The 25,962-nt window shown below is 34.2% G+C and overlaps 1 protein-coding gene across 3 annotated transcripts in view; it reads right to left on the minus strand.

Moving 5' to 3' along the window:
• Positions 1-6,930: 6,930 nt before the first annotated feature.
• LOC132158125 (nuclear receptor ROR-alpha B-like) overlaps positions 6,931-25,962 on the minus strand; it is a 45,118-nt gene continuing 26,086 nt past the window's right edge. For all 3 annotated transcript variants that reach the window (XM_059567407.1, XM_059567406.1, XM_059567408.1), the window contains 10 exons: positions 12,310-12,395; positions 12,073-12,214; positions 11,648-11,983; positions 11,448-11,567; positions 10,938-11,059; positions 10,467-10,599; positions 10,192-10,299; positions 7,534-7,644; positions 7,334-7,443; positions 6,931-7,238 (listed from right to left, as the gene is read on the minus strand). In XM_059567407.1, coding sequence (XP_059423390.1) covers positions 7,074-7,238; positions 7,334-7,443; positions 7,534-7,644; positions 10,192-10,299; positions 10,467-10,599; positions 10,938-11,059; positions 11,448-11,567; positions 11,648-11,983; positions 12,073-12,214; positions 12,310-12,395 — 1,433 coding nt within the window. In that variant the 3' untranslated portion in view covers positions 6,931-7,073. The remainder of the gene's footprint in view (positions 7,239-7,333; positions 7,444-7,533; positions 7,645-10,191; positions 10,300-10,466; positions 10,600-10,937; positions 11,060-11,447; positions 11,568-11,647; positions 11,984-12,072; positions 12,215-12,309; positions 12,396-25,962) is intronic.

Consider the following 25,962-nt stretch of genomic DNA (forward strand, 5'->3'; position numbering starts at 1 on the left):
GTTCACATTATTCAGATGTTCATGTTTAATGAAAACATCCAATATAGGCATGCATTTGTATAATATGGATATTGCTGTATGTGTCCTTCGGATAAGACGTTAAACCTCTGTGGTCATTAAAAATCCCAGGATGTCTTTCGAAAAGAGTAGAGGTGTGACCTCGGCATCCTGGCCAAATTCACCCATTGGCCTCTGACCATCATGGCCTCCTAAAATCCCCATATCTGCTGATTGGCTTAAGCCGGTGTGTGGTGGGCGTTCTGGTGCACTATGGCTGCCGTCGCATCATCCAGGTGGATGCTGCACACTGGTGGTGGACGAGGAGATACCCCCTGACAAATGTAAAGCGCTTTGAGTGCCTAGAATTAGGAATTAAGGAATTATTATTATGTGTGTTGATTGCACTTCGAGTTGTGTTTAAACTATATTTACATATTCATGTGCATATTTTATCACTATATTGCGGTATTAGGCTACAAACACATGCCTTTACACTTAGCATTGCTTATCCATATGAGCTCATTTACTCTCACATTCAGTGTAAAACAATGACCGAGCAATGATCCTTTTTGCAAATAGTAACGTTCGTTAAACTTTGTTTTTTGTTTCAATCTTCAAATTCTATTTTTAAAGTACTTTTTGAAAATATGTGCCAACATTATGAACTGAATGATTAAAGATACAAATCCTTACAAATTTGATTGTGCTAAAGTGTAACTATTATGTCCACTTTAAATATCTTGCATTTAAAGACATATTATTCAAAGATCATACAATCCTCACCAATAGTGGCATTAAAACATATTTTAGAAATTTTAAGAAATGTGCATTGAGCACAAGTAGTACTCCAAATAAAGTTGAATTATAATTTTTATATCAGCAATACGTCAGTATATAGGTTAATAGATTTGAACTATAATTAGTATGAAATAAATGTATTATATATATATATATATATATATATATATATATATATATATATGTATATATATATATATATATGTATATATATATATACACACACACACATATACATATACAATTTTTTTTATTTATTTATTTTTTTTTATTATTTTTTACTATGGAGGGTATAAAAAAAAACTTAATTTGGTTTTGGCGTGATGACTCACTGATTTTGGCTCCAGGTACTGCTGGAGCGGATATCTCCAATGTGGAAATGAGTTATAGAAACACTAAAATCTCAGAAACTACAGAGCTGACCCTGACTCAGTCTCATATTAACAAACACAACATTGCTGGTGCTAACAGCCTTGGATTGCCCAACAGTGCTGGTATTTCTTATGTTGTTTAGCCAGACAGGGATTTGTTCCCTTGGACACACAATATCAACACACAGTAAAGTCATGGGACGTTGGGAACTTAATCAACTGTTTTTGTCTACTCTGACATATCTTAGACATAATACTTTCATGAGAGCTAACTTAAATGAAATATGTTGACTAAATGAATAGAGCAAAGAATGAATTGCAAAAGCAAAACGAGTCAGTGAAAGGAGAAGTAAAAAAAAAAACTCAAACTATATAGGGAAATGCATAGTATTATTATTAAATTAAAGAGTTAAAATTAATTTACAATTTAAAATCACAAATAAATTGTAAAAGCCTAAAGAAAATAGTTGAGGATTAGATGCATTTGAACATGCGTAGTCTTCTTCCTAAAGTTGCTGAGTTTACTGCAAATCCTGATATCCTTGTCATCTCTGAATCAGGTCTTAAGAAATCTATTTCTAATTTTGCTGTCTCAGTTCCTGGTTAAAATATTTTTTTGTCTGGTTATTCTAAGAATAAGTGCTCAGTAATTACCGCAAAATCAGTTGCTAAACATTTTGAGTTAATACGTATAAAAAACAATCATTTTATCTAAATATTTCTCTATCATTATAGCTGGTTATAGACCGCCCTCTGCTCCTGCACGTCTTTGACTGTTTTAAGTGAGACAATTGCTCCTTACATCTCTTCTGAATTTATTTTGTTAGGGGACTTGAATTGGGATATGTTTGACCCTCCATCATCCTAACAATTACAACTGGATGCACTAAACTTGTCCCAGATTGTGCAGGCCCCTACAAGATTAAATACTAAGATTATGGAGTCTGGTTCATTAATTGACATTATCTTTACTAATAGCCCAGAGAGTTATACATCTGGAGTGTTCTGTCAAAGTCATATAGTTTGTGTTCGCAAATGCACCACCTTAAGAAATCCTCCAGTGTTTGTTTTCAAATGTTAGTTTTTTTTAAATTCACGAACATGTATTTGTGAATGACCTTGCTGATATGGTCTGGTACAGAATTGGGCTTATTCCTGAAGTTTGTGGAGACGTGGGCATATTTGAAATTCTTGTTCAGAACTGTTTTGAACAAACATGCTCCTCTTAAAAAGATTAGAGTAAAAAAATTGTCCTTGGTTCAGTCCAGATTTGTCAGAGCCTATTTGCCAAAAACACACTCTATGGCGTAGAGCAAACACTTCTAATAATATATCTGACTGGCAATCATATAGGGCTATGCAAAATAAACATACTCAGTCTATTAGACAGGCAAAATCGAGTTATGTCAAACACCATTTGACTGTTAATAGTTTAAAAAAGCATTTTCATTATATTTTTTCAATAAACGTTTGAAAATAAGCACTTAAGGTGGTGCCCTTGCAAACTGATTGAACAAAAGGTTCTAGTCAAAACCAGATTATGTTAACAGTTGATGGGGATAACTTGTGCAGAAAGTCATATACTACTAGACAATTTTATAAATATGTTCTGAATGCTAGAGGAGCATGACTCACCAGCAGTTTCTCTATTTATTTATTTTTAAATCAAGTTTTCTTCCTCATTCTAAGATTTTAGGGAGCTTTCCCCTTAATACAAGGAAAACAGAAGGAAAGGACATCTGATGCTGTCATTTCAAGAATGATTGATTGTTTTTTTCTCCCTGAACACAAACTTTAGGGCTACTAATTGAAAAAGAGAAATGATGTTTGATATTTAGTCTACATCTGTCATTTGCATTAATCTCAGTTATATTAAAGGGCTATTTGGAATGCTTGAATCTGATTCGTTGATTAATGTTTTAGGATGTAAAAATGTAAAATTCCAGGCAGGTCTTGACGGTATTACAGTTCAATATCACTTTGCCAAAACATTTCTGGGTAACACTTTAGAATAATGGTCCATTAGTTAATGTTAGTTAACTACTTTAGTTAACATGATCTAAGCAAGAACAATCTTTCTACAGCATTTATTAATCTAAGTTAATGGTAATTTCAACATTTACTAATGCATTATTCAAATCAAAGGTTGTGCTTGTTAGCATTAGTTAATGCACTGTGAATTAGCATTAACTAACAATGAATAACTGTATTTTCATTAACTAACATTAACAAAGATTAATAAATACAGTAATAAATGTATTGTTCATTGTTTGTTCATGTTAATTAATGAATTAACTAACATTAACTAATGGACCATTATTCTAAAGTATTACCCATTTCTGTTATTTCTTTTAAAAGACCTGCAACAAAAAGATCCAAAGTCCACAATGACTCTGACCAAGCAAATATATTTAACAACAGGATAAAAAAGTATTTGCATGTTTTGTCCCCAAAATTAGGCCTATGTACATACTCGTACTCTCAATCTCTCTGTGAAATGTCACTGTTCTTGAAGCAGTTAAACTTGCGAGAGAGATGCTGCTAAATTTGTTTGAATCTGTGTGTAGAGTTATGTGTGTATCCTTGACAACCATGTAAACAGTAACATCGTGCTCATTGTTGTACCCGTAGATATGTCTAGGTAACGTTAGATTCCCCATTCGACTGCTCAAAGCACGTAGATGCGTCCGCCATGTAAATAATAGGGAATCTACCTATACATATCTAATATGGTTGTACCTGCATGAATAGTCATGTGACATGCGTTTCAGTTGTCTAGTTTAGACGGAGATTGTTTCTGAAATGCAGAAAATTATAAAACAAAAACGCACTAGAGTAAACAGGGCCTTGTACTTGCATTTGAACTGAACAAAAGAAAAAGGATATTTTGGTAAGAATGTACTTGAACATAGCCTACCTCCATCAACTTTTAATCAGTTTGAGGCGCACAAATAAAAGTTTTTACGTTTTCTTCTTTAGAACTATTGTAGCTAACATGAACTTTGAAGCTTTAAAAAAACTTTTTAAGATAAAAAAAAGAACTGCTATCAAATAAGATCTTTGTATGACATTTACTGTAAGTAATATTGCAAACAGTGCTTCTGAATATCGGCATAGCCTATATGTATAGGCCCAAATGGCCCAAATAATTACTGCTGATATGCAGAGCAACAGCACTGTGCTAATGCTTTTACACAACAGTTCAATCATCATAGTATTGAATTACATTTTACGTAGACACACTGGCAGTTTTTACCTATTTTTTTACTCCACAAAGAAAACTGTTCTAAACGAAACCAATCAGGACCATGAGTGTCTCATAACAACATTCAAGTACAGCTAAAATTAGTCAACATTATTAAGATAATGATTGTAATTGTACAAAAGTTATATAATTGTTCGACATTTTCAAAAGCTTAAGTGATTACCTTGTTTTATTTACGTTATGATATGTCTAACCCTTTATTTTAACTGATTATAAGCTGAACAATAATACTAGACAATTACTCGATAAATCATTCTAGTAATGGTTGGATTCATTAATTATCAAAATAATAATTTGATGCAGTCCTACATTCAAGCAACATTCAATAAATAAATGGATGTATAGTATTACGATTTGTTCATGTTCAGTCACAGTTTTGGTTCTGCATGATGGAACATGCCAATATGGAAGCCCGATTATGCCACTGAATAAAAAAATTAATAAAGACTCATTTTATCTCACAATTCTAACTTTTTTTCTCGCAATTGCAAGTCAGAATTGCACATTTGTATCAGACAATTCTGAGAAAAACTGTATATCTCATGACTTAAGGAATACTCACAATTCCGATTTTAAAGTCAGAATTTAGAGATAAACTCAGTTCTGAGAAATTAAGTGAGAATTGTGAGAAATAAATTTGGAACTCTGACTTTTTTTCTTTCATTTGCAGGTTTATATCTCAAAATTCGGATAAAGTCAGAATTGCGAGGAAAAAAGTGAATAAAAAGTCGTAATTTCCTTTTTATTATTTTTTTATTCAGTGGCAGAAATGAGCTTCTATAGTTTAGAGATCCATTCATATACGCTGTCTGTAACCATGTTGTTTAATAATGACTCAAATTGCAGAAAGTTTCAATGGAAAATCCCATTGGTGTTGAACTTAATATTGGCTGCGTCCGCATCAAGACAGGAATCCAATGTTTCTTTAACTTTTAAGGGGGCCTTCATGATTGCAGCATTGATATCCTTCACTGCCTATGATATCCCACAATCCAGTGTGTGCACCGGCATTTGGTTGTAAAAATATAAAAGGTGACTAACGATATGATTAAAAGGATTAAATTCATGACTCAATTTCTTCCAAGAAATTAGCATTGTGGCCATGAAATATCTGCCGGGTTATGACTAAAGCTAACCTACATTCTGGTAAGGTCATTTGATGTCATGAAACCAGAGTTGTTAGGAGTTCTAGCCTTTCTATTCTGCTGTGATTCATATGATCCTGTGTTTAAACCTAATGAAAACCAAAGGAATTTGGTTTTCTTTTTTTATGAGAAATGTTGAAACACAATTGTTTTGGTGCAAATAACACTGTTATGAGATCTATAAACATGTAAAAACCATTAGAAAGTGAGCAGTGGGGGCCGTATATCATCTGTGTGAGTCAGACGAGTCAGTAAAAACACAGGAAACAAAAGATTTTAGTCTTCGCTCATAATTAAATAACGGGAAAACACTTTATATTTTTCCTGGATACAGTCCCAGCCTTTATACTTTTCATAAGTTTATTTTAGGCCTTTTATGCAAAGCAACACATCACATAGCAAACAAGTATTTATGCTCCAAAACAGAACAGAATCAAAAGAATAGCAGGGTTTCATCCACTGTGTGAGTGATAAGTTAAAGTTAACGCAGAATACAACATGGAACAGAAACTGCGCCAAAAAAAAAAAAAAAAAATGCACAGAGACTTTTGATACATACAGATTTATAAAGCACACATACTGCAGCAAATAATCATATGGACATTTGTTTATAGATTTCCACAAATTAAACTGTGCAATTAAGACAAAATAGAACTGTTGTCAGTCTAAATGTCTACACAAGCCTATTGAATAAGAGCATTATATTTTATTCCATGGAAGTATTCAATACATTTTTAGAATTTTGAGCATAAATATTGTCAAATCTGTCTGATATTTCTTCAAATTATCAAATAAACAGAGAAAATCCAAAGACACATCTTAAGATGGTCTGTTTGAAGGGAATGGTGAATTCAAAAACATGATCCATGAATGAAAGATAAGCATTGTAAGTGCTAGGGTAGTACAAAAAAGCTGATAAGCAAGGTGTCAAAATAGATCAATTAAATTAAATTAATGCAATAATGTAATAGGCTATGAGTAGCAGAAATCATTAAGCATTCATGTCTCTGTCTGTACTGTCAGAGAAATCAAGCAGGAGGACAGAAGGGGGAACTCTAATGTTGTAAATGAAGCTCTGAGATCTGCAAATATCATTTGTAATCTGCTGTTTGCTGGTCTCAAAACCGATCAGCTTTAGAAACCACATTCTAACGATGAGAGCTAATGCTCCTTTACACCAGCTAGGACCATCAACAACTTCAAAAACATTAAAATACATCCTCAGACAAAAAAACATTTAAGAATACTCAAACTGCATTTGTAGTAATATTTTGCTTCTGGCCTACATAAAAGAATTTGCACCAAAAAAAAAAAATTGCATACGTCTATTTATCATTTATATCACATATCATTTTCTGTCCTTCTGAGAGTTACAAAAATATATTTATTTCTTCAGCAGGTTTATTATATATTTAGATCTAGATTGCATACACTATATGTAACTGTGTGTGGTGTCTACATTTGCAAATGAAATGTGCCTGTGTGTGTGTGTGTTCAATGAGTAGTCAGTGTCTGTATATCTGTGTCAGAGCCGAACAGCTCTTTGTATAGCGGAGGGAAGAGGGAATGCACCGTGAGAGGGTAAAGCTGCCGGAACCATTGCAGTTTCTCAATGTGCAGTGCACACAGAGACTTCAGCTCCTGGACTCTTTGAAACAGCTAGGAACATACAAAACCACAACATTAAAGCCGATATATTTCTTTACTTCCTGCATTGAAATCCTCCACCATTCCTTTTCCTCCATCTCTCTTACCTTATGCAGTAGACTCTCTTGATTATCTCTGTGCAGAATGTGTCTGAGGGCAAGCTCCACATCTCTCCTGGCTCTCTGCACTCTTTCTCTGTCCTCCAGACACGGCCGATCTACTCAAAATGGAGAGAAATATTGAGAGGTTAAGCCCATTCTACTTTAAAGTCAGAGTTTCTGCAGTAATGTGGTTTTGCTGTGCTTACCTGCATTGAGGAGGACAAGTGCAGTGAACACAGCCATCTGCTGTTCAGTCAGTCTCAGCACACACAGATTGTGAGCAAATTCAAATACAGCAGCTATCAAATCACCACATGCTGGAGAACAAACACAGACATTCAAAAACCGTTTGAATTGCATTGCCATTAACTTTTGGAAAGAAAAAAATGACTGTTTATAAAAGTGAATAAGTCTCGGTGTCATTGAGTAATTATTCCTTGTGAAAAGGGAATAATAATTAATGGAATAAAAGGCAACTTAAGTGTACTTAAAGTACACTTTCATGACTGTTTCTTAACACGCTTAACTACACCTTTGAAAAGTGCACTTTGTAAAAGTTTTCCTTTAAACTTTAGATTTTAATATTTTTGTTGTGCTTTAAAAAAAGTACACTTATTCTAATGGGTGACTAACATACTAAAACGTTTTATAGTTTAAGTTATTACTTTTTAAATATACTAAATTGTGCCTTTATCATTATACAAATGTATTCCAAATTTCAAATATATATGGCATACAAGTTTCAATAGAATTTACATTTAAGTATATTTTAGTTTACCATGAATCTTTAGCAGTATATTCAGCAGTACACTTTAACCACATTTCAAAGGCAATATAATTATGGAATTACATATAAAGAAGTATTTAAGTACTACTTAATTTAGGACTCTAAATTTACGCTACTTGCATTTGATATAGATTTAGGTAAAACTTTATTTTAAGGTGTCCTTGTTACACGTATTACATGTACTTACTATTAGAATAACAGTAAATTATGCGTAATTACAGTACATGCAAGTAACCCTAAGACAAGCCCTTATCCTAACTTCAAACACATGTGATCCTGGAACGCAAAACCAGTCATAAGTCACACAAGTATATTTGTAGCAATAGAAAAAATAAATTGTATGGCTCAAAATTTTATGCCAAAAGAAAAAAAAAGTAAAGATCCATGGAGATATTTAGTAAATTTCCTCCCGTAAATATAACAAAACGTAATTTTTTATTCGTACTATGCATTGCTAAGGACTTCATTTGGACAACTTTAAAGGGATAGTTCACTTTCAAATTAAATTTTTATATGTTTTAGCTTACCTCAAGGGCATCCAAGATGTAGGTGTCTTTGTTTCCGCAGTAGTTTCCATTTTGATATTTTTAGGTAAAACCGTTCTTGTCTATGACTCATATAATGGAGGTCTATGGTCACCACCTCAAAGAGCATGCACAGAGAAGTCCAAATTAAACAATTCCCCATCGTAAGTACACATTGATGACCTAAGACACGAAACGAGCGGTTTGTGTGAGAAAACGAACAGTATTTATATAGTTTTTACCTCTTGTACACAACCACGTCCAAGTGATCTGAGGGCGCGCGTGCTTCCTATTGTGTGACGTGTGCACGCGTTCTGGCTTAGTCTGCGCAAGCGCAGAAAGTGCCGGAAGTGATCTCTCGCGCGTGTAAGCACTCATTGTTTTCACAGAGATTTTGGAAGTGTTACCTTTCACTGTGAAGATCTAAACATATTTAGACATACAGGAAATCGCAATGGAAGACGATTTCGATATATCAACAGACAACGTTGAATTTTTTTCACAACCATATTTATTTGAAGCAGAATACACAGATCAAGTATTCAGAGCGATGGAGGAAGCATCCCCTGCAGCAGCACGTTTTCAGGCCTCAGAGAGACAGATATCTCTTCAAAATTTGTGGTGTTCTTGTAGCAAGTGTTGTGAGATGCCAACAGTAGTGGAGAGCATATGTTGTCACGAATGGAACATAGCAATGCCACAACTACAAGACAACGACGAGGACATTGACAGTATTGCATCACACACCTGCCTGACTGAAGATCCTGAGTTTTCTCTGTTTTTTTACACGTTGTGTTTAGTTTGCCACGTATAAACTGGAGGCACGCGCGCCCTCAGATCACTTGGACGTGGTTGTGTACAAGAGGTAAAAACTATATAAATACTGTTTGTTTTCTCACACAAACCGCTCGTTTCGTGTCTTAGGTCATCAATGTGTACTTACGATGGGGAATTGTTTAATTTGGACTTCTCTGTGCATGCTCTTTGAGGTGGTGACCATAGACCTCCATTATATGAGTCACAGAAAAGAACAGTTTGACCTAAAAATATCAAAATGGAAACTACTGCGGAAACAAAGACACCTACATCTTGGATGCCCTTGAGGTAAGCTAAAACATATCAACATTTAATTTGAAAGCGAACTTTCCCTTTAAAGGCGATTTTCTCAATATAAATTTTTTTTTGCACCCTCAGATTCCAGATTTTCAAATTGTATCTCAGTCAAATATTGTCAGATCCTAACAAACCATACATCAATGGAAAGCCTATTTTTATAAGTGCAACCTAATTTTAAACTACATGAATGTATGTAACTACAACTTAACTGAATTTAAATTAACATGAATTTAAGTTCCCAAAAACATTCTATCCAGTTTGCAATAGGTGTATAATATCTTAAAATATATTATTTGTATTTAGTACTTTGTATGTATTAGTATTATTCACAAGGTATTATACAAATCTGATTAAATTCAGGTTTTTTTGTTGACAAAGCTCTTACACTGGAAGCCTAGAGGGCGATCGCTGTAAATCAAAATATTATTTTAACTCACCAAGGGATTTGAAAAGTTCTGTTCCAGCAAATTTGCCATCAAAGAATACTGTGTTGTTTTCTGTGTTAAACATCCGACTCATCCGGACCAGAACCACTTCCATGGACCCTAATAAGAAAGAGAGAAAGGCATGCACAGAAGAAGGCAGAGAGGAGAGAGCAACATACACAGAATTATAGAAACAGGACATAGAGATGAGAATGGAGCTATAAACCTTGTAACCTTACCAGCCGTAACTGGTTAACTAGTATGTTGTACGGACAGCTATATCTCACCACTCTTGAGGAGAGCAATTTGATCATTTTGACAAAGCTGGCGAAATCCTGGGATACGTTTAGCAAACTCCACCACGTACTGAACAGCATCGGTCAACCGCACAGCACAGTGCTGCCACATCTCATCCACCGACTGCAGAGAGAGGAAGAAGAGATTTTCAGGTTTCTCAGAGGCTGAAGTCATCATAGTTGCATTAGAAACACTCTTGCATTAGCGCTAACTAGTTCTTTTTTTATTTTGATGCAAGTATAATATAATACAAGGAATAGTGTTATAAAGTACATACATTTAAAACAAAGAGAAAAAAATATGAAAAACATTTGAGGATTTACAATGCTGATGACCATTAAATGCGTCATCAGTCCATTGAGATTTATAATGAATTAAATCACAAAGAGAAAAGTCTGACTAATGACACAGTTGCCATTACTTAGAGCTGTGCTAGTTACATAAGAGTAGAGAGCATGTACTTTGCTCTGGTAAGCGTGGATCTCCTCCCTGCTGAAAACCTTCCATCTGAGAGCCTGCAGCTCCTCAGGTCGATACTGAGTCGTCTCTCTGTGGGAACGAACGATACTTGCAGAGAGCTCCTCTGTCAACAAACACAGAGAGATACGTTAATCCAAAAGCTAAACAGTACAACACCACTTAGTACAACTCCTAAAGGTGTGATCACTTTATCGAAATGTGAGCACACAATAACACTGTTATTAAGGGATAGTTCAACCAAAGATAAAAATTCTGTCATTAATTACTCACCCTTGATCATGTAAGGATCCTTGCTGTCTATGGGAGGCTCAGAGAGCTCTCGGAAGGCATCAAAATATTGTAATTTGTGTCCTAAAGATGAACAAAGGTCTTACGGGTTTGGAACAACATGAGGGTGAGTAATTAATGACAGAATTTAAATTTTGGGGTGAACTATCGCTCTAAACCACTTTATAACACAACACAGCTCTCATGAATCTTGTGGTTCTCACCTATGTGTAGAGATGTGGGGTAAGAAAAGAACGAGCTTTCAGGGTCAAAAGGCCGAATGCCCATTTCACTACCGCTCATGTTCAGAATAGCCTCTGGTGTAGACCTTGTGGAGTCATATCCTGAAAGAGAGGAAGAGAAAACTATACACCACAATATCATTTGAGATGAACAGTACTTGCTACAGTGGAGAATTTCTCACCTCTCCCAGTTGACAAGCTGTTGCTGTCACCTCTCCTGTGGGAGCCCCTGTAGGCCAGACTCTGAGCCTGGGCCTCGCTTATGCGACAATCCAAGTATGGATGCATCTCTGGAGGGCAGCCTTGCAGTTCAGGCTCTACAGAGTAAGGGTAAGCTGGAGGTAGAGGTGGGATGAGATGTGATGACTGTTCTCTGGGCTCTTTGCTGGATCGGTAGGCTGGAAGAGGCTGGGGCTCTTGGACTAAGTTGGCCTGAAGACGCTGCTGCTGCCGGTGTCTCTCAACTTCTGCAAACAGAGAGTCTCTCTGGCGCTTAGACATCCGGCCAAACTTCACCGCTGAGGGAGACGAGAAAACATCACAAAAAAGATGGAATTAATCATTCTATATCATCCATTCAAGCATTCTTCTATCCATCATTTCTTACCATCGCGGCTCATTCCCTGAGTGACACATTTTTTGAGACGGCAGCTCTGGCAGCGGTTACGGCTGGCGCGGTCAATAGGACAGTTGCTCTGTCTGGAGCAGGAGTACTGCACACTGGAGGACTGACTTCTGCGGAAGAAGCCCTGTAGAGGCAGAAAGCGGTGGGTCGGTGGGGTGTAGAACTGGGGAGTGTACTAAAAAAGCTAAATTATGAATATTTGACATTTCTTTTTCTTACCTTGCAGCCCTCACAAGTGATAACTCCATAATGAACCCCTGATGACTTGTCTCCACAGATCTTACATGGGATCACCTCAATCTGAGCTATAGACACAAATAGAACAATAACAACACAAACACTGAATGAATGAATTAATGAATGAGGCAGTTATATAAGCATTAAAGCCTTGACCATGTGTTTTAACATAAATGTGTTGAGCTGTCACAGGCGATTTTTAATAATTCCAAATGCTATTAATCAGATTATAATTCTAGCCAGCAGAGGGCAGCATTGCCCAGATCAAACAGTTGTTATAACATATAGCCTACTACATTATAGTTGTTTTTTTAATGAAAATGTAATTTTATATTTTATCGATGAATACTTTCTTGCAGCAAGGATGCATTTAATTAATCAAAAGTGATAGTTTAAAGATATTTATAATGTTGCAAAGTATTTCTATTTAAAATAAATGCTACGTTGAACTAATTATTTAATTATTTGTTCAAGAATGCTGAAAAAAACTGCTTTAACGTACATTTATTGATAATAAACAAGAAATGTTTCTTGAGCACCAGATCAGCATATTAGAACGATTTCTGAATGATCACGTGCCACTGAAGACTGGTGTAATAAATGCTTTGAAAATATATTAAAATGAAAGAGTTGAATCTATAATCATATCTCCCTATACAGCAATTTTTATTGAATTTTAGATCAAATAAATGTAGCCTTGGTGAACATAGGGGACTTGTAAAATATTAAAAATGGTATTAAACTCTAATGTTTAAATGATAGTATATAAACATATTTTAAAAAGTATAGTGATTATACATTTTTACTTAACTCTAAAATGAACTAAACCATGCATCAATAATGACATTCAAAAAAAGCACAGACACACCAAAATCTTAAATGGTTTAAAATGTATGTTGATGCTTTAAGATGTTAAAATAGGTACAGTATCTTGTGATGGATGAGTAGACTAATTAATATGAAGAAGTGAAACACTGGAAGGCTGGTTCTTTTTGTAGTATGTGCTTAAGTGTGCTTGCTGTTAAATACACACTTACATTATACAAGTGTACAAGTGCAAATACACAGAAGTATAAATTCACAAAGCTGCTGAGACACAAACACACAATGGTTTTGTAACAGACTAAAGATAATCCCTGTAAGCCACATTAAGAAATCCTAATCTAATGAACAGAGGGAGAGAAGGGAAGGGGGAGGATGAATGAAAGGAAAGAGAGAGGTATGAATGAAGTGTAAAAAAGGTAATATATTTAAAATACGTTTATTTCATACTAAGTATAGTTCGAATCTATTAACAAAGATACTGCTTGGGAATTACTGACATTAAATTAAAATTCAACTTTATTTGGAGTACTACTTGTGCACAATGCAATGCACATTTCCTAATATTAAGCCTAAAATATGGTTTAATGTCACTATTGATGAGGATATGATCTTTGAATAATATCTGTCTTTAAATGCAAGATATTTAAAGTATGTCTGCAATAGTTCCACTTTGACACAATATATAAATACAGTTCATCTTAAGTTGGACACAATTAAAGTGCATTAAGCACAAAATTTGTTATTCCAATTAGCAAATTAGCAGACTTTAAGTATCCCAGTTTAGTATACTAATAGTATAATTGCAGGGTGTTTTTATTATGTAAATGTATTTGTAGAATAGTTAGCATAAAATAAATGTATTTCAAATATATTCATTTTTCACTAGGGATATACACATATTTTCGTCATGTTAGGAACTTGATGTCTATTTGCATACTAGGTGTATGATATTTTCTTTCCCCCAAAACATCATCTAGTAAGTGTTTTTCTTTGCAACGACTGTTGTGTTTTGTCCGGTCCCTGAAATGTAGCTGATTTCTGGTTTTATACTGGGGAGATTTGGTCTGAAAATGTAGCAAACGCACATGCAGACGCAGAAATTCACAGCATTAAAGGTGAAATTACAGTGTATTTAACAATAATATCAGAAACCATATGCAAAGGGACAGGTCTTAAAATTCAATACTGAATTCAAGCTTCTCATTAATTGTAAGAAAGGGATGGTGTTTAAAAAATATGAATGAAAAGAATATTGGACAAGCCCAGCAAATATGCAGCATATGTTCCAGATGATATTAAAAATTATGCATTGATGAATTTTTCATAATAAGATCAATAGTTTGCATTTTGAAAAAAGATTGGGTGATTTTTTTTGTTGCATGTTCACTTGTACTCTATGTTCTTATCACTTAAAATAATGAGAGGTTTTGTTGCATTTCTGTCATGTTTGCAGGTACCTAATTTGAAATGTATGTGTTGTGCACATGTGTGTGTGTGTGTGTGTGTGTGTGTGTGTGTGTGTGTGTGTGTGTGTGTGTGTGTGTGTGTGTGTGTGTGTGTGTGTGTGTGTGTGTGTGTGTTTTAAGTCAAAATGACAGTAAGTCTAACCTACTTATTTCTTGGAATCCCGCAATGTGTGTGTGGCTAAGTAAAGTGGTCACATCGTCCATTACCAAGGAACATGAGTCCCCTCCCTCAAGCATACACACACACACACACACACACACACACTATGAACACATACAGGTGGGAGTAAACATAGAGAAGGAAGTAAATGAGAGAATGATACAAGATTAAAGTTCATACGTTTAAAGATGCATTCCACTGAGGATTATTACAAAATACAATGAAATGCAATCATAAAATGATGTAATAAAGTTTTAATTGAGAGCTGAACTAATGTGATTACACATTTTAAATTGTTAGTCAAGGGTCATATTTAATCCTAGCTTAATGTAATGCTTTGAGTGGATTTTGTGCAATAGTGAGAGCTTTTGCAGAACATCTCAACTAACATTTGTAGAAAATATATTCCATTGTCTAGAAGTATCAACACATTATTTCATTAATAATTGAATATATGAAAGGATCATAACAATGTAAGTCAGATTCGGTGTTTGTTTGGCTGTTCAGTGGTGCTCTGATGTTCATGTGCACAATCTTTGTGTCGGCGGTTTCTGAAAACATCAACAATTTTATCTTACTGTATGTAAATTAAGTGTGGTTCACTGTGTGTTTTGAGCATTGTGTGGGATTTGCTTAAATACTGCATAGCAGTGCTGTTTCTAGGCATAGGTGAACTACAGTAGGTGGTCGTCTAGGCTCATACTGGCACTACATTGCTACATTTTAGCAGGGTTGTGATAAAGAGTGGCATGGTCAACCTGAAATATGACTGCCGCCCCAACTGGATCCCCCAATATCATTGGGCTAGAGTACTGTCAAACTGACGATGCCTGTATGCCGTTGGATCAGAGCGCTTTCAATTGCTGCCTGATTGTTGTGTGCAAAGTTTGCATTTGGAGCGCTCAACAACTCTATTAGATCAATGGGCTCTGTCAGTGCTTTGGCAAAACAAAGTTTATTTTTTTTGTTGTTGTTTTTTTTGCCATGCAATAAAAACTAAGTTCTAATTCCAATTTAAAATATTGGTACAGTAAATAAAGTATACAAAATCAGTATTTTGTTTAAGCAGTATTTGTGGCAGTTGAAAAATCATGTTGTGAGATTTCTCCAAAAAGTGTGCGTTTCTGCATCAATGCATTGTTAAAGATCAGTGTATCATGTAATATTCCTATATAAACTTTAACAGCCAATAAAAAAATATTGGTATAGTAAAATTTGTTAATTCACGAGATCAGTACATCCTTTATTAAAGCGCTTTGTCGAGTTTAATGCATCCTTACGAAGGTGTTGAAATACTGAATCAATTAAATCATTTCTAACAGCACTTAATGGGAACAGCACCATTTTACATTTACATTTATGCATTTATCAGACGCTTTTATCCAAAGCGACTTACAGTGCACTCAGACTAACATTTTTTACTTAACATGTTTCCTGGGTATCGAACCCACAACCTTTGCGCTGCTAACACAATGCTCATGCATCATTCACAAAGAGGGCAGAGCATCACATTATTTAAAGGGGAAGATCTCTTTAATAAGTAGCAAAGGATTAAGTAGCTGCATTGATTACTTTTATGCCACTGATTAGGCATTTACATTTAGTTTGGGGGAAAGGGTTTTATAGGGTTGACTGAAATAATAATGCAATAACTGACACTTTAAATCGATGCTTCAAGCAACAACAACAAAACAATTGAACAAAAAACTGAAAAGAATATATATATATATATATATATATATATATATATATATATATATGCGCTAGTATTAACTTTAATAACTTTATTTTCTTTCATATATTTGACAAATTAGTAATTGAATAATAAAAATGTCTGATAAAATTGGCTGGTGGGCAAAAATAAAATAATAAAATAAAATTGTGATGCCCTTCAAAACCACCCATGTGAAATGCTGCTTAACTCTGGGCCATGTCATTTATCTAACAAATCTGAAAAAAAGGTGATCTGAGGTAAAGTGGAATCTGAATGTGTCATGTCAGCCTGACCTTTTCATGTCAGAAATTCAAGCTTCTTTTGATGAGTTTTCCCACCCAGTCTATCAAAGCCCTTTAAGTGGGTGAATCAAAGAAGGGCATTTTTTCTCACAAAAACAACAAAATCAAATAACACATCACAAGAAAACAGGGAGATTTACTGTGACTGACTGAGACAGGGGGAATATTGAGTGTGAGGAGGTAGACGTGAAGGTGTCAACCTCAGAGTCTCTTTAAGTGGTTTAATTCTCTTTCGCTCTGACTTTCCCTCTTTCATGCATTGTCTTGCTCTTTATTTCCCTCTCTCTATCTCGCTCACAAAGGAAACGACTGCCAGTAATACGCTCTTTCATCTGTTTTTACTGCCAGGAATGTCCATCCCCCTCTTCACACCGCCCCTTTCTTTCTCATCCTCTCTTCTCCCAATCCCACATTCTCCCAAAAAACATTCAGTGGAAATATTAATCTGATACAGCACTCATAAAAAAATTACGTCAAAAGATATCTAAACATATCATATATCTTGCCTAAAATTGAATGCAAAATATCATGCAAGATCATTTTCACTGTTATTATAAGTGATTTAATTAACCTTGTAAAGTCTGGCATATGAAATTACAGCCAGAATGAATTAAAAATCAGTTAACTGAACCTTTAGAAAAAAATCTTAAAATAGATACATTTATAAATAATGTGTTTTTGATAAGTATCACTTTAGATACAGGATCTTAATCTAGTATGATTAAGGAGAATATGAAGCTCACACCTGAAGACCAAATATATTTCATTTAGAGGCCAGCTGAGAGAAAAACAATGGTATCACATGCTGATATTTACACATCAAAAATTTCCATTTGTAATGTATAATATCATACTTGATACATTTCAACATGTATGGATACAAATATCTAAGTTTCTTCAGCCCAGTGAGGGTTCATCTTGAAATATTACTAACAATATAAAAGCTATTCTTATAGCAGTTTGCTTTATAAAAAACAATAAACTCAACATCCACCAGACCACAGAAGGCATGTAGTAGATGTGTACAAAAACTTTTTGAGCAAAGTTTTTAGCATGTTGATCATTAAGAGAGCTAAATGTATAGACTTTATAGGGATATATACATCTGAATGTAAGTGTGAAAAAAAAAAAGTGAAGTGACATTCAGCCAAGTATGGTTACCCATACTCAGAATTTGTGCTCTGCATTTAACCCATCCGAAATGCACACACACAGAGCAGTGAACACACACACACACACTGTGAGCACACACCCGGAGCAGTGGGCAGCCATTTATGCTGCGGCGCCCGGGGAGCAGTTGGGGGTTCGATGCCTTGCTCAAGGGCACCTAAGTCGTGGTATTGAGGGTGGAGAGAGAACTGTACATGCACTCCCCCCACCCACAATTCCTGCCGGCCCAGGACTCGAACTCACAACCTTTCGATTGGGAGTCCGACTCTCTAACCATTAGGCCACGACTTCCCATTATGTATTATGTATTATGTATTAATCCAATATCTATCTATCATATCTATAAATGACGCATTGTTTGTGTGTGTGCATGTTTCTGTGTCAGTGTGTTTATGTCAGTGGGTCAAGGTATGTCTTGATTCAGGGCACAAAAGGAAACACACTGCAACAGTTTTTGCAAGAGGGTGGGTCTCATGTCAGGAGTGTGTGTGTCTGGAGGAAAGGTGTGAATGTAGGTTGACATCCTATCTATTGCATGTGACATTTGCAGATGCAATTTAAAAAGTACCATGTTTGCTTGTGGGCGCTGAATTCTGCAGCCAGATTTTGAGCCAGTCAATAACCTAAATGCCATATGACTAAAAACTCTGGAGCCAGGTAAATGACAGCATTACACCGCAGAAATGAGTGTACATAGTTTTTTTCACTATTGTCTGACCTGAGCTGAAAGACAATATTTGGTTCCAACAACATTCCAATAGTCCATTTAAGTCACTTATAAGCTCTAAAAACAGCTAACATGTCTGAAATAATATAAAGACTTACAAACAGTGTTATTTTTAGTGTTATTATAGCTTGAGCTTTTATTGTTTTCCTTTTAAATTTAGTTAAGGTTTTAGTACATGTACATGTATACACACACACACTGCCATTCAAAAGTTTGGGATCAGTAAGATTTTTAATGTTTTTTAAGGGAGTATCTTTCCATTTTTGATCAAGGCCATATTTATTTGATTAAAAATACACACACACAAAAATATTATTTCAATTTCTACTATTTGTTTTCTGTTTTAATATACTTCAAAATAGAATTTATTTCTGTGATGCAAAGCTGAATTTTCATCAGCCATTACTCCAGTCTTCAGTGTCACATGATTCTTCAGAAATCAGTCTGATACGCTTACTGTATTTATTAGCATTAATGGATACACTTTTGCTTCTTAATGTTGTTTTATAAGTTGTGATACTTTTTTTCAAGATTATTTGATGAATAAAAAGTTTAAAAGAACAGTATTTATTTAAAACAGAAATATTTTCTTACAATCTAAGTCGTTACTTTTTATCCAGTTAGCACACCCTTGCTGAATAAAAGCATGCATTACTTAAAAAAAGAAAAAGAAAGAAAGAAAGAAAGAAAGAAAGAAAGAACATCATCATATTAGAATGATTTCTGAAAGATCATGTGACACTGAAGACTGGAGTAATGGCTGATAAAAATGCAGCTTAGCTTACAAGAATAAATTATATTTTAAGGTATATTAAAATAGAAACTGTTATTAAAAATAACAATAATGTTTTCAATAATATTTCACAAAATTAAATGTATGAAGAAAATATGTTGCTGAAAATTAACAAACAAGTAAAATTTCCTGCTACTGCATATTGAAACGATAGGCAACTTTTATCTCCTTCCTCAATATCAGCCTTTTTTCATTCCTTTCTTTCACTTTAGGAAAAGTCAGAAAAAAGCGTCCAATATATTAATTTGAAATTGCATCGTTAGATGTTTTAGGGTTAAATAAAATGTCCATAATGTTCTGACAGAAAATGACTCATATCTTTTGTGTTTTTTACTTGTTTTTTTTTTAAGTTCGAGTATACTATCTAAACCTAACTGGTGCACTCACACTTCCACATCCACATGCTACTCAACACTTTTAACATCTTCATGAGGGATTCCTTCATTAAGAGGCCTCTTTTGTGTTTTTTACTTGTTTTTTTTTTAAGTTCGAGTATACTATCTAAACCTAACTGGTGCACTCACACTTCCACATCCACATGCTACTCAACACTTTTAACATCTTCATGAGGGATTCCTTCATTAAGAGGCCTCTTTTGTGTTTTTTACTTGTTTTTTTTTTAGTTCGAGTATACTATCTAAACCTAACTGGCGCACTCACACTTCCACATCCACATGCTACTCAACACTTTTAACATCTTCATGAGGGATTCCTTCATTAAGAGGCCTCTTTTGTGTTTTTTACTTGTTTTTTTTTTTAGTTCGAGTATACTATCTAAACCTAACTGGCGCACTCACACTTCCACATCCACATGCTACTCAACACTTTTAACATCTTCATGAGGGATTCCTTCACTAAGAGGCCTCTCTCAAACACAAGGCCTGTAATCAAAAAACCAATCTCTTCCTGGGTTCCTTGCTTGTGTTTTCTGTCTGCTTCAGTTTAAAACACACTGATACCAACATGTTCCCTTGCACACCTCAACTCCAAATAAAGAGAAATATCTCTATAGAAACAAAAAACTTCTCATTCTCATTATATCTCTCTGAAACCACATGCTGATAAAGAGAACAGTTCTCCTCTTCTCTTCACTGCTATCTGTTCACCTAAACCACACACTAAAAAAAGCCTTCTTTTTTCTAATCTCCTCTGCTCAAATTGATGAAAACTATATTAAAAAAGAAAAAGAAAAAATACAGGAATAGCTCTAAATTCTGAATAAGAACTATTACAGAGGACTCTCAATCTAACAAATTAGACAATATCAGGCCACTAAAAATTCTGTTTTTTGTTGTTGTTGTTTCTTATACATTAGATTAATACTGCATGTCATATTTGCTAATGTGAAATAAAATTAGAATGACCACAAATGACAGATCATTAGCAGTCATTAATCCCAGAGGTACTTACCACAGCTGAAAATCACAATGAAACATTGACGTATCCGTTAAAATATTTCTCCAAAATGAAGCCAAATGTTCACAACGGATAAAAACGGACTAAAACAGATTTTTATGCTGCATTTTTTGAGCTAAAAAACAAAGTAAAGTTTCCTTTCGAATTGTACTTAAATTTGCACAATAACTGTGAGAGACTAAATGCATATCTCTCAGATTGACAGGTTTCCAGAAATGAAGATACTATCTCACCTATATATATTGCTGTTTGACTGTAAGTAAGATGCAAGCTGAGATATGTCGTAAATGATTATCTCTGATGTATCGCTGATAGAGAAAAACTACATAAAACTATACCGCAAATATATATATATATATATATATATATATATATATATATATATATATATACAGGGGTGCACATAATTTTTTCAGCCTGGTTCATATGAGAACCTGGAGATTTGGTTTGGTCCTCAGACTGCATATAGTGTGACCCATTAAATATAACTATAAAAAATGAATTAATAATAGTTATAATATTATTGCACTTATTTTTTTTTTATAAAATAATAGTAAATAAACTAAATAATAGTGTGTGATAATATTATAAAAAAATAAAAGGCAGTCCTAGCATTAAATACAAATACATTTATTTTATAGTAAACTTAAAAATAAAATGCTAATATTTACTACTACTTTCTTTGTTTGCTTCTTTAAGAACAACCGCCTTATGTATTCCCCCATTTTAAGTCGCTTTGGATAAATAAATAAAAGCGTTTTCATTATATTCAAACTTAAAATGAGCAGGCTTTTATTTTGGCAAGTTGCCGTGAAGTAAGTATACGCGCTTCCGGATTTAGCACTGCTGATTAAAGAGCGTCAGTGGATGAATGTCACAGTTTTGCATTGTGCTTTGAAAACGGCATGGCATAGCCTAGATTTATACATTCAGGTTGAAATTAAACGTACTGTATATAGTACAGTTTGTGATCTAAAATGGTAATTGTGTATTAACAGCTGTCAACCATGTCGGTATGCAAATGCGCTGTCAGAACATATTTATATAACGCATTTTTTATTTTGGTCGCGCATGCGGACCTGCGGACCACTTATGTGCACCCCTATATATATATATATATATATATATATATTCCTCACACTTCTGTTCGCACACCAAATAAATACAGCAAAAACAATCATAAAAGAAGTTGCAAATGTAGAGTAGATAAAAAATAAAAGGTCTGTTTCTAATGTATGATATTAAGATATATTTAACACCTTTCTGACAGGTTGGATTTATGATGACAGTGACAGTGCATGTTGTTTTACCATATTCTCTAGATGCAATAGCTGTTCTCAGGACAACAATGGTACAATGAAATGTTTAATTTGGAGAGAGTAAGCAGAAAACGTAGATAGAATCCCCAACGACTTAAAGATAGTTAAGATATTTAAGTCCCGTAGCATGTGCATCTAGCGGTTCTGTTTATTCTTCTCTTGAAACAGCATTCTGCACTGTAAACTAGTGAAAACCTCAAGGTTCCACTAACGGAAATCCTCGAGTTGAACACAAGAGTGCTGTGACAAGACAAAAAAAAAGAGTCACCAAGAGAAAGAATGAAAGACAGATAAAGAGAGAACCTGGAAACATCAAGAGCTTTTAGCTTTCAAAGAAACAACTCATGAGACAAACTGAGGAATTCTGCAAGATTTGACACAGCACATTTGTTTAATGCACATCTAACTGAATAATATATCTAATGCTACTTGCTAATAGAGTGCTAGAACAAAACAAAACATATATATTCACTGAATTATGAGTTTAGTTTTATATTGTTTCACTATAACAGCTCAATGTTTTTATAAAAAAATATCAATCGTTACATTTTTTTGATTATACTGGTTGTGAAACCATTTAAAATACTACTTAAAAAGAACTAAAATTTGAATGTGTATTAACAGATAATTAACGTAAGCTATTTCTGAAAGAAATATTTGTGTTTCTCAAATAAAACATGACTTAGTAATTAAAGGATTACATCTATAAAAATAATTCAGAAAGCAGCACAGCCACAAAAACATCTTTTGTCACAGGAAGGTGCCAGAAGATAAGATAAAATAAGTTGAGTTTGATAAGACATTCGTGCTTAGCATGTGGTTTCAGACACACACACACACACACACACACACAAACATATATACACATTTATACATGCACGCACACACACAAACATATACACACATTTAAATGTTCTTTTCATTGTTTCAATTAATAATACACATGATCTTAGGTCTTGAAGGCACTGAATTATTGTTATTTTTTTATCAGTCTGAATGGAAAAGCTTTGTGAATTGAGGGGGAAAGAATACCTCTTTGATTTTTAAGACTTTAGTCATGTATAAGTCATGATTTCAGAGTCTTTGAAGATTTAAAGACACTTAAGAACAAGAGTGAAAGAGGGAATAAAACCCCCACACAAAAAAAGCGGCAAATTTATACACATATCAGTGTGCTGAGCACATTTACGAGTTTCAACTTTCCTTTTGTAACATTCAGTTTCATAAGCTTATATGAAAACAGATCAAATGAGATCAGATAAAACATAAAAAAAAACATTTTATATATATATATATATATATATATATATATAATTCAAAATGTCAGTTCTTAAACTTTTTTTACTTGGTAACAATGGAGAAAAACAAGCCAAAATGTAGGTGATGGAAAAACAGCATTCAAACAAAAGCTCTGCACGCACACCTGTGCACATACACACATATGTGTGTGCTGACATACACACAGACTCACACACAGGGACTGAACGGGTGACCACAGCGCAGAACAGCACAGCCTTGCAGCTGGTGAAGCATTCATTGGCAGTAAATTCAGAAAGTATGTGTCTGTTCAGTTAGAATCTAGTGCACCATGCAAAATGCCTCACTCTGCATGTTTTCTAAATGTGCGTATAAAACCATAAAGTGTATTCAATAAAATCCACCAATTTTCTTTCCGGTTGCGTTCATCGGATGAAGTTCAAAACCTCTATCCCGGAAGGTCTCTCTGCTCGTACCTACCTCTCTGCCTCAGTCTGACTGACTAAAGCAGTGCTTCTTTCTGACTTTCTTTTTACGGAATTGAAACAGGACCTTTTAGGCCTTTAGTGCATTAGAACCATAGTAAACTTTCCACATAAACTTCAGATAGCTTCTAATTCTGTTCTTAAATAAGGCTAATTTAATAACATACCATCAAACCTTATTCTTTTAAGAAATGCTTCAACGTTAGCTTTTAATAAAATATAAATAAAGTATATAAAGTATAATAAAGTATATAACTTAAAAATATAAAGTTAGTAGTCTGGACATTTTCAATGCTTTAAAAAATTATAAAATTATTCAAATATAAAGTAACATGGAGGTATGGGAATTATGCAGTGACTAAAATATTAAATAAAATCAAAACTATCTTTAATCTTCAACTTTGCTGCTCATTCTCTCAACCAACTTCATGAGGTGCATCCTGGGATGTTTTTTCAACAGTTTATGTTTTGTTACTAAAATTATTGTGCCTAGACACCGTTTACATCTATCCAGCATTTAAGCATTTTATTAAGATTATGAGAAACAAATGAATTTACGCGAGTGCATACACGATAGAAAATGTCATTTTTAAATTAAAATCAATGCAAGAGGTAAGACAGCCTCAGTTGTGGTTGGAATCTGGAATTATTTTACGGTGCCTTAAATACTTTTTTTATCACACTAAAAAAGCTTTCAGTGCGGTGTTGGACTACAGCGAGAGCTTAAGTGCAAACTGGCATCAGATAATGCAAAGTGATAAGATACAACACAGCTGAGTTCAGCAAGTCCTGCTTGAATTGTAGCAATTTTGATGAGCAGATATTTAACCACATACGTGATGTGGGCTGCTACGGAAAATTCAGTTTTAGGGGACTGTACAAAAATGTCTATTTGAGAGTCATTTCTGAACAATGTCCACAACCACAAGCCTCACAAACGAACGTCATCTGATACTTTCGGGGTCCTCAGTTTTGTCTGTGTGGGTCTCAGGAGAGAGTAAACCAAAATAGACTGCTAAAAGGATAAAGAAGATCTTTAATTCTCCCTCTGTGTTATTTCCGTTTAGGCCAAACACAATGACTCAAATCTGAGGATGTTCAATTCAAAGAGTTTCTGAGAGGGAGACCTTATCTTGCAGTGTTTGTATTATTATTGAGATAATCTGCACGTTAAACCCTTTATCTGTAGTCACGTAATCATATCTTTAGTTGTGGTACTAATCATAACAGCCACAAAGTGCATGCAAGATAAACTAATAATCAATTTATCTGACCATTAAACAATACTGTGGCTTGCCAGGTTTGTGACTGATTACTTATCTGCATTACCTGTCACTGTCTCTATTGTTCATTCATTGTGAGTTTAAGGATTTATATAGAGTTTATATCTATATCTATATCTATCTATCTATATATATATAAGTCAAAATAATTATCTGCCTTGTTTTTGTTGAAAAGCACTGTACACTGAACTGATAAATTCAAAATTAATTTAGGATATATTCACATTATTGAGTAGGCTGCAAGTGTTACAAACGTAGTGTTTTTTGTATGCTTGAACAACTTTGCATAGAAAAGTCCTGTTATATCAAATCATTTAAAAGACTTAGTTCAAATTCAAATAAAGTACCAAGTTGAATAAAAAAAGGATACATCAATTTCCAATGTGATTATTCAGTTTTTCATGTCAAACCAGATTTTAGACTAAACTAATGTTGTGCCTTAGGCTCAAAGGTGAATTGGAAAAGGAAATGGCATATTTGATGTTGAATGTGTGAAAATCCCTTTTACTAAACTCACTCTCAAAGTGAGAACAGCTAGAGTCACACACCCACGCTGGACCACTTCACACAAACACACACAAGTCTACTGTTAAATCTATTCATAAATTACATAAGGTAAAAGCAAATGCAAACCAAGTATGAAAAATAGTATTAGAATGAAGTAGCTGCATGGCAAATATATACAAATTAATTAAACTAAATTAATCTTTCCTGCACA

The sequence above is a fragment of the Carassius carassius genome, chromosome 15 (genome assembly GCF_963082965.1).
Source record: "Carassius carassius chromosome 15, fCarCar2.1, whole genome shotgun sequence".
In the NCBI taxonomy this organism is placed as follows: domain Eukaryota; kingdom Metazoa; phylum Chordata; class Actinopteri; order Cypriniformes; family Cyprinidae; genus Carassius; species Carassius carassius.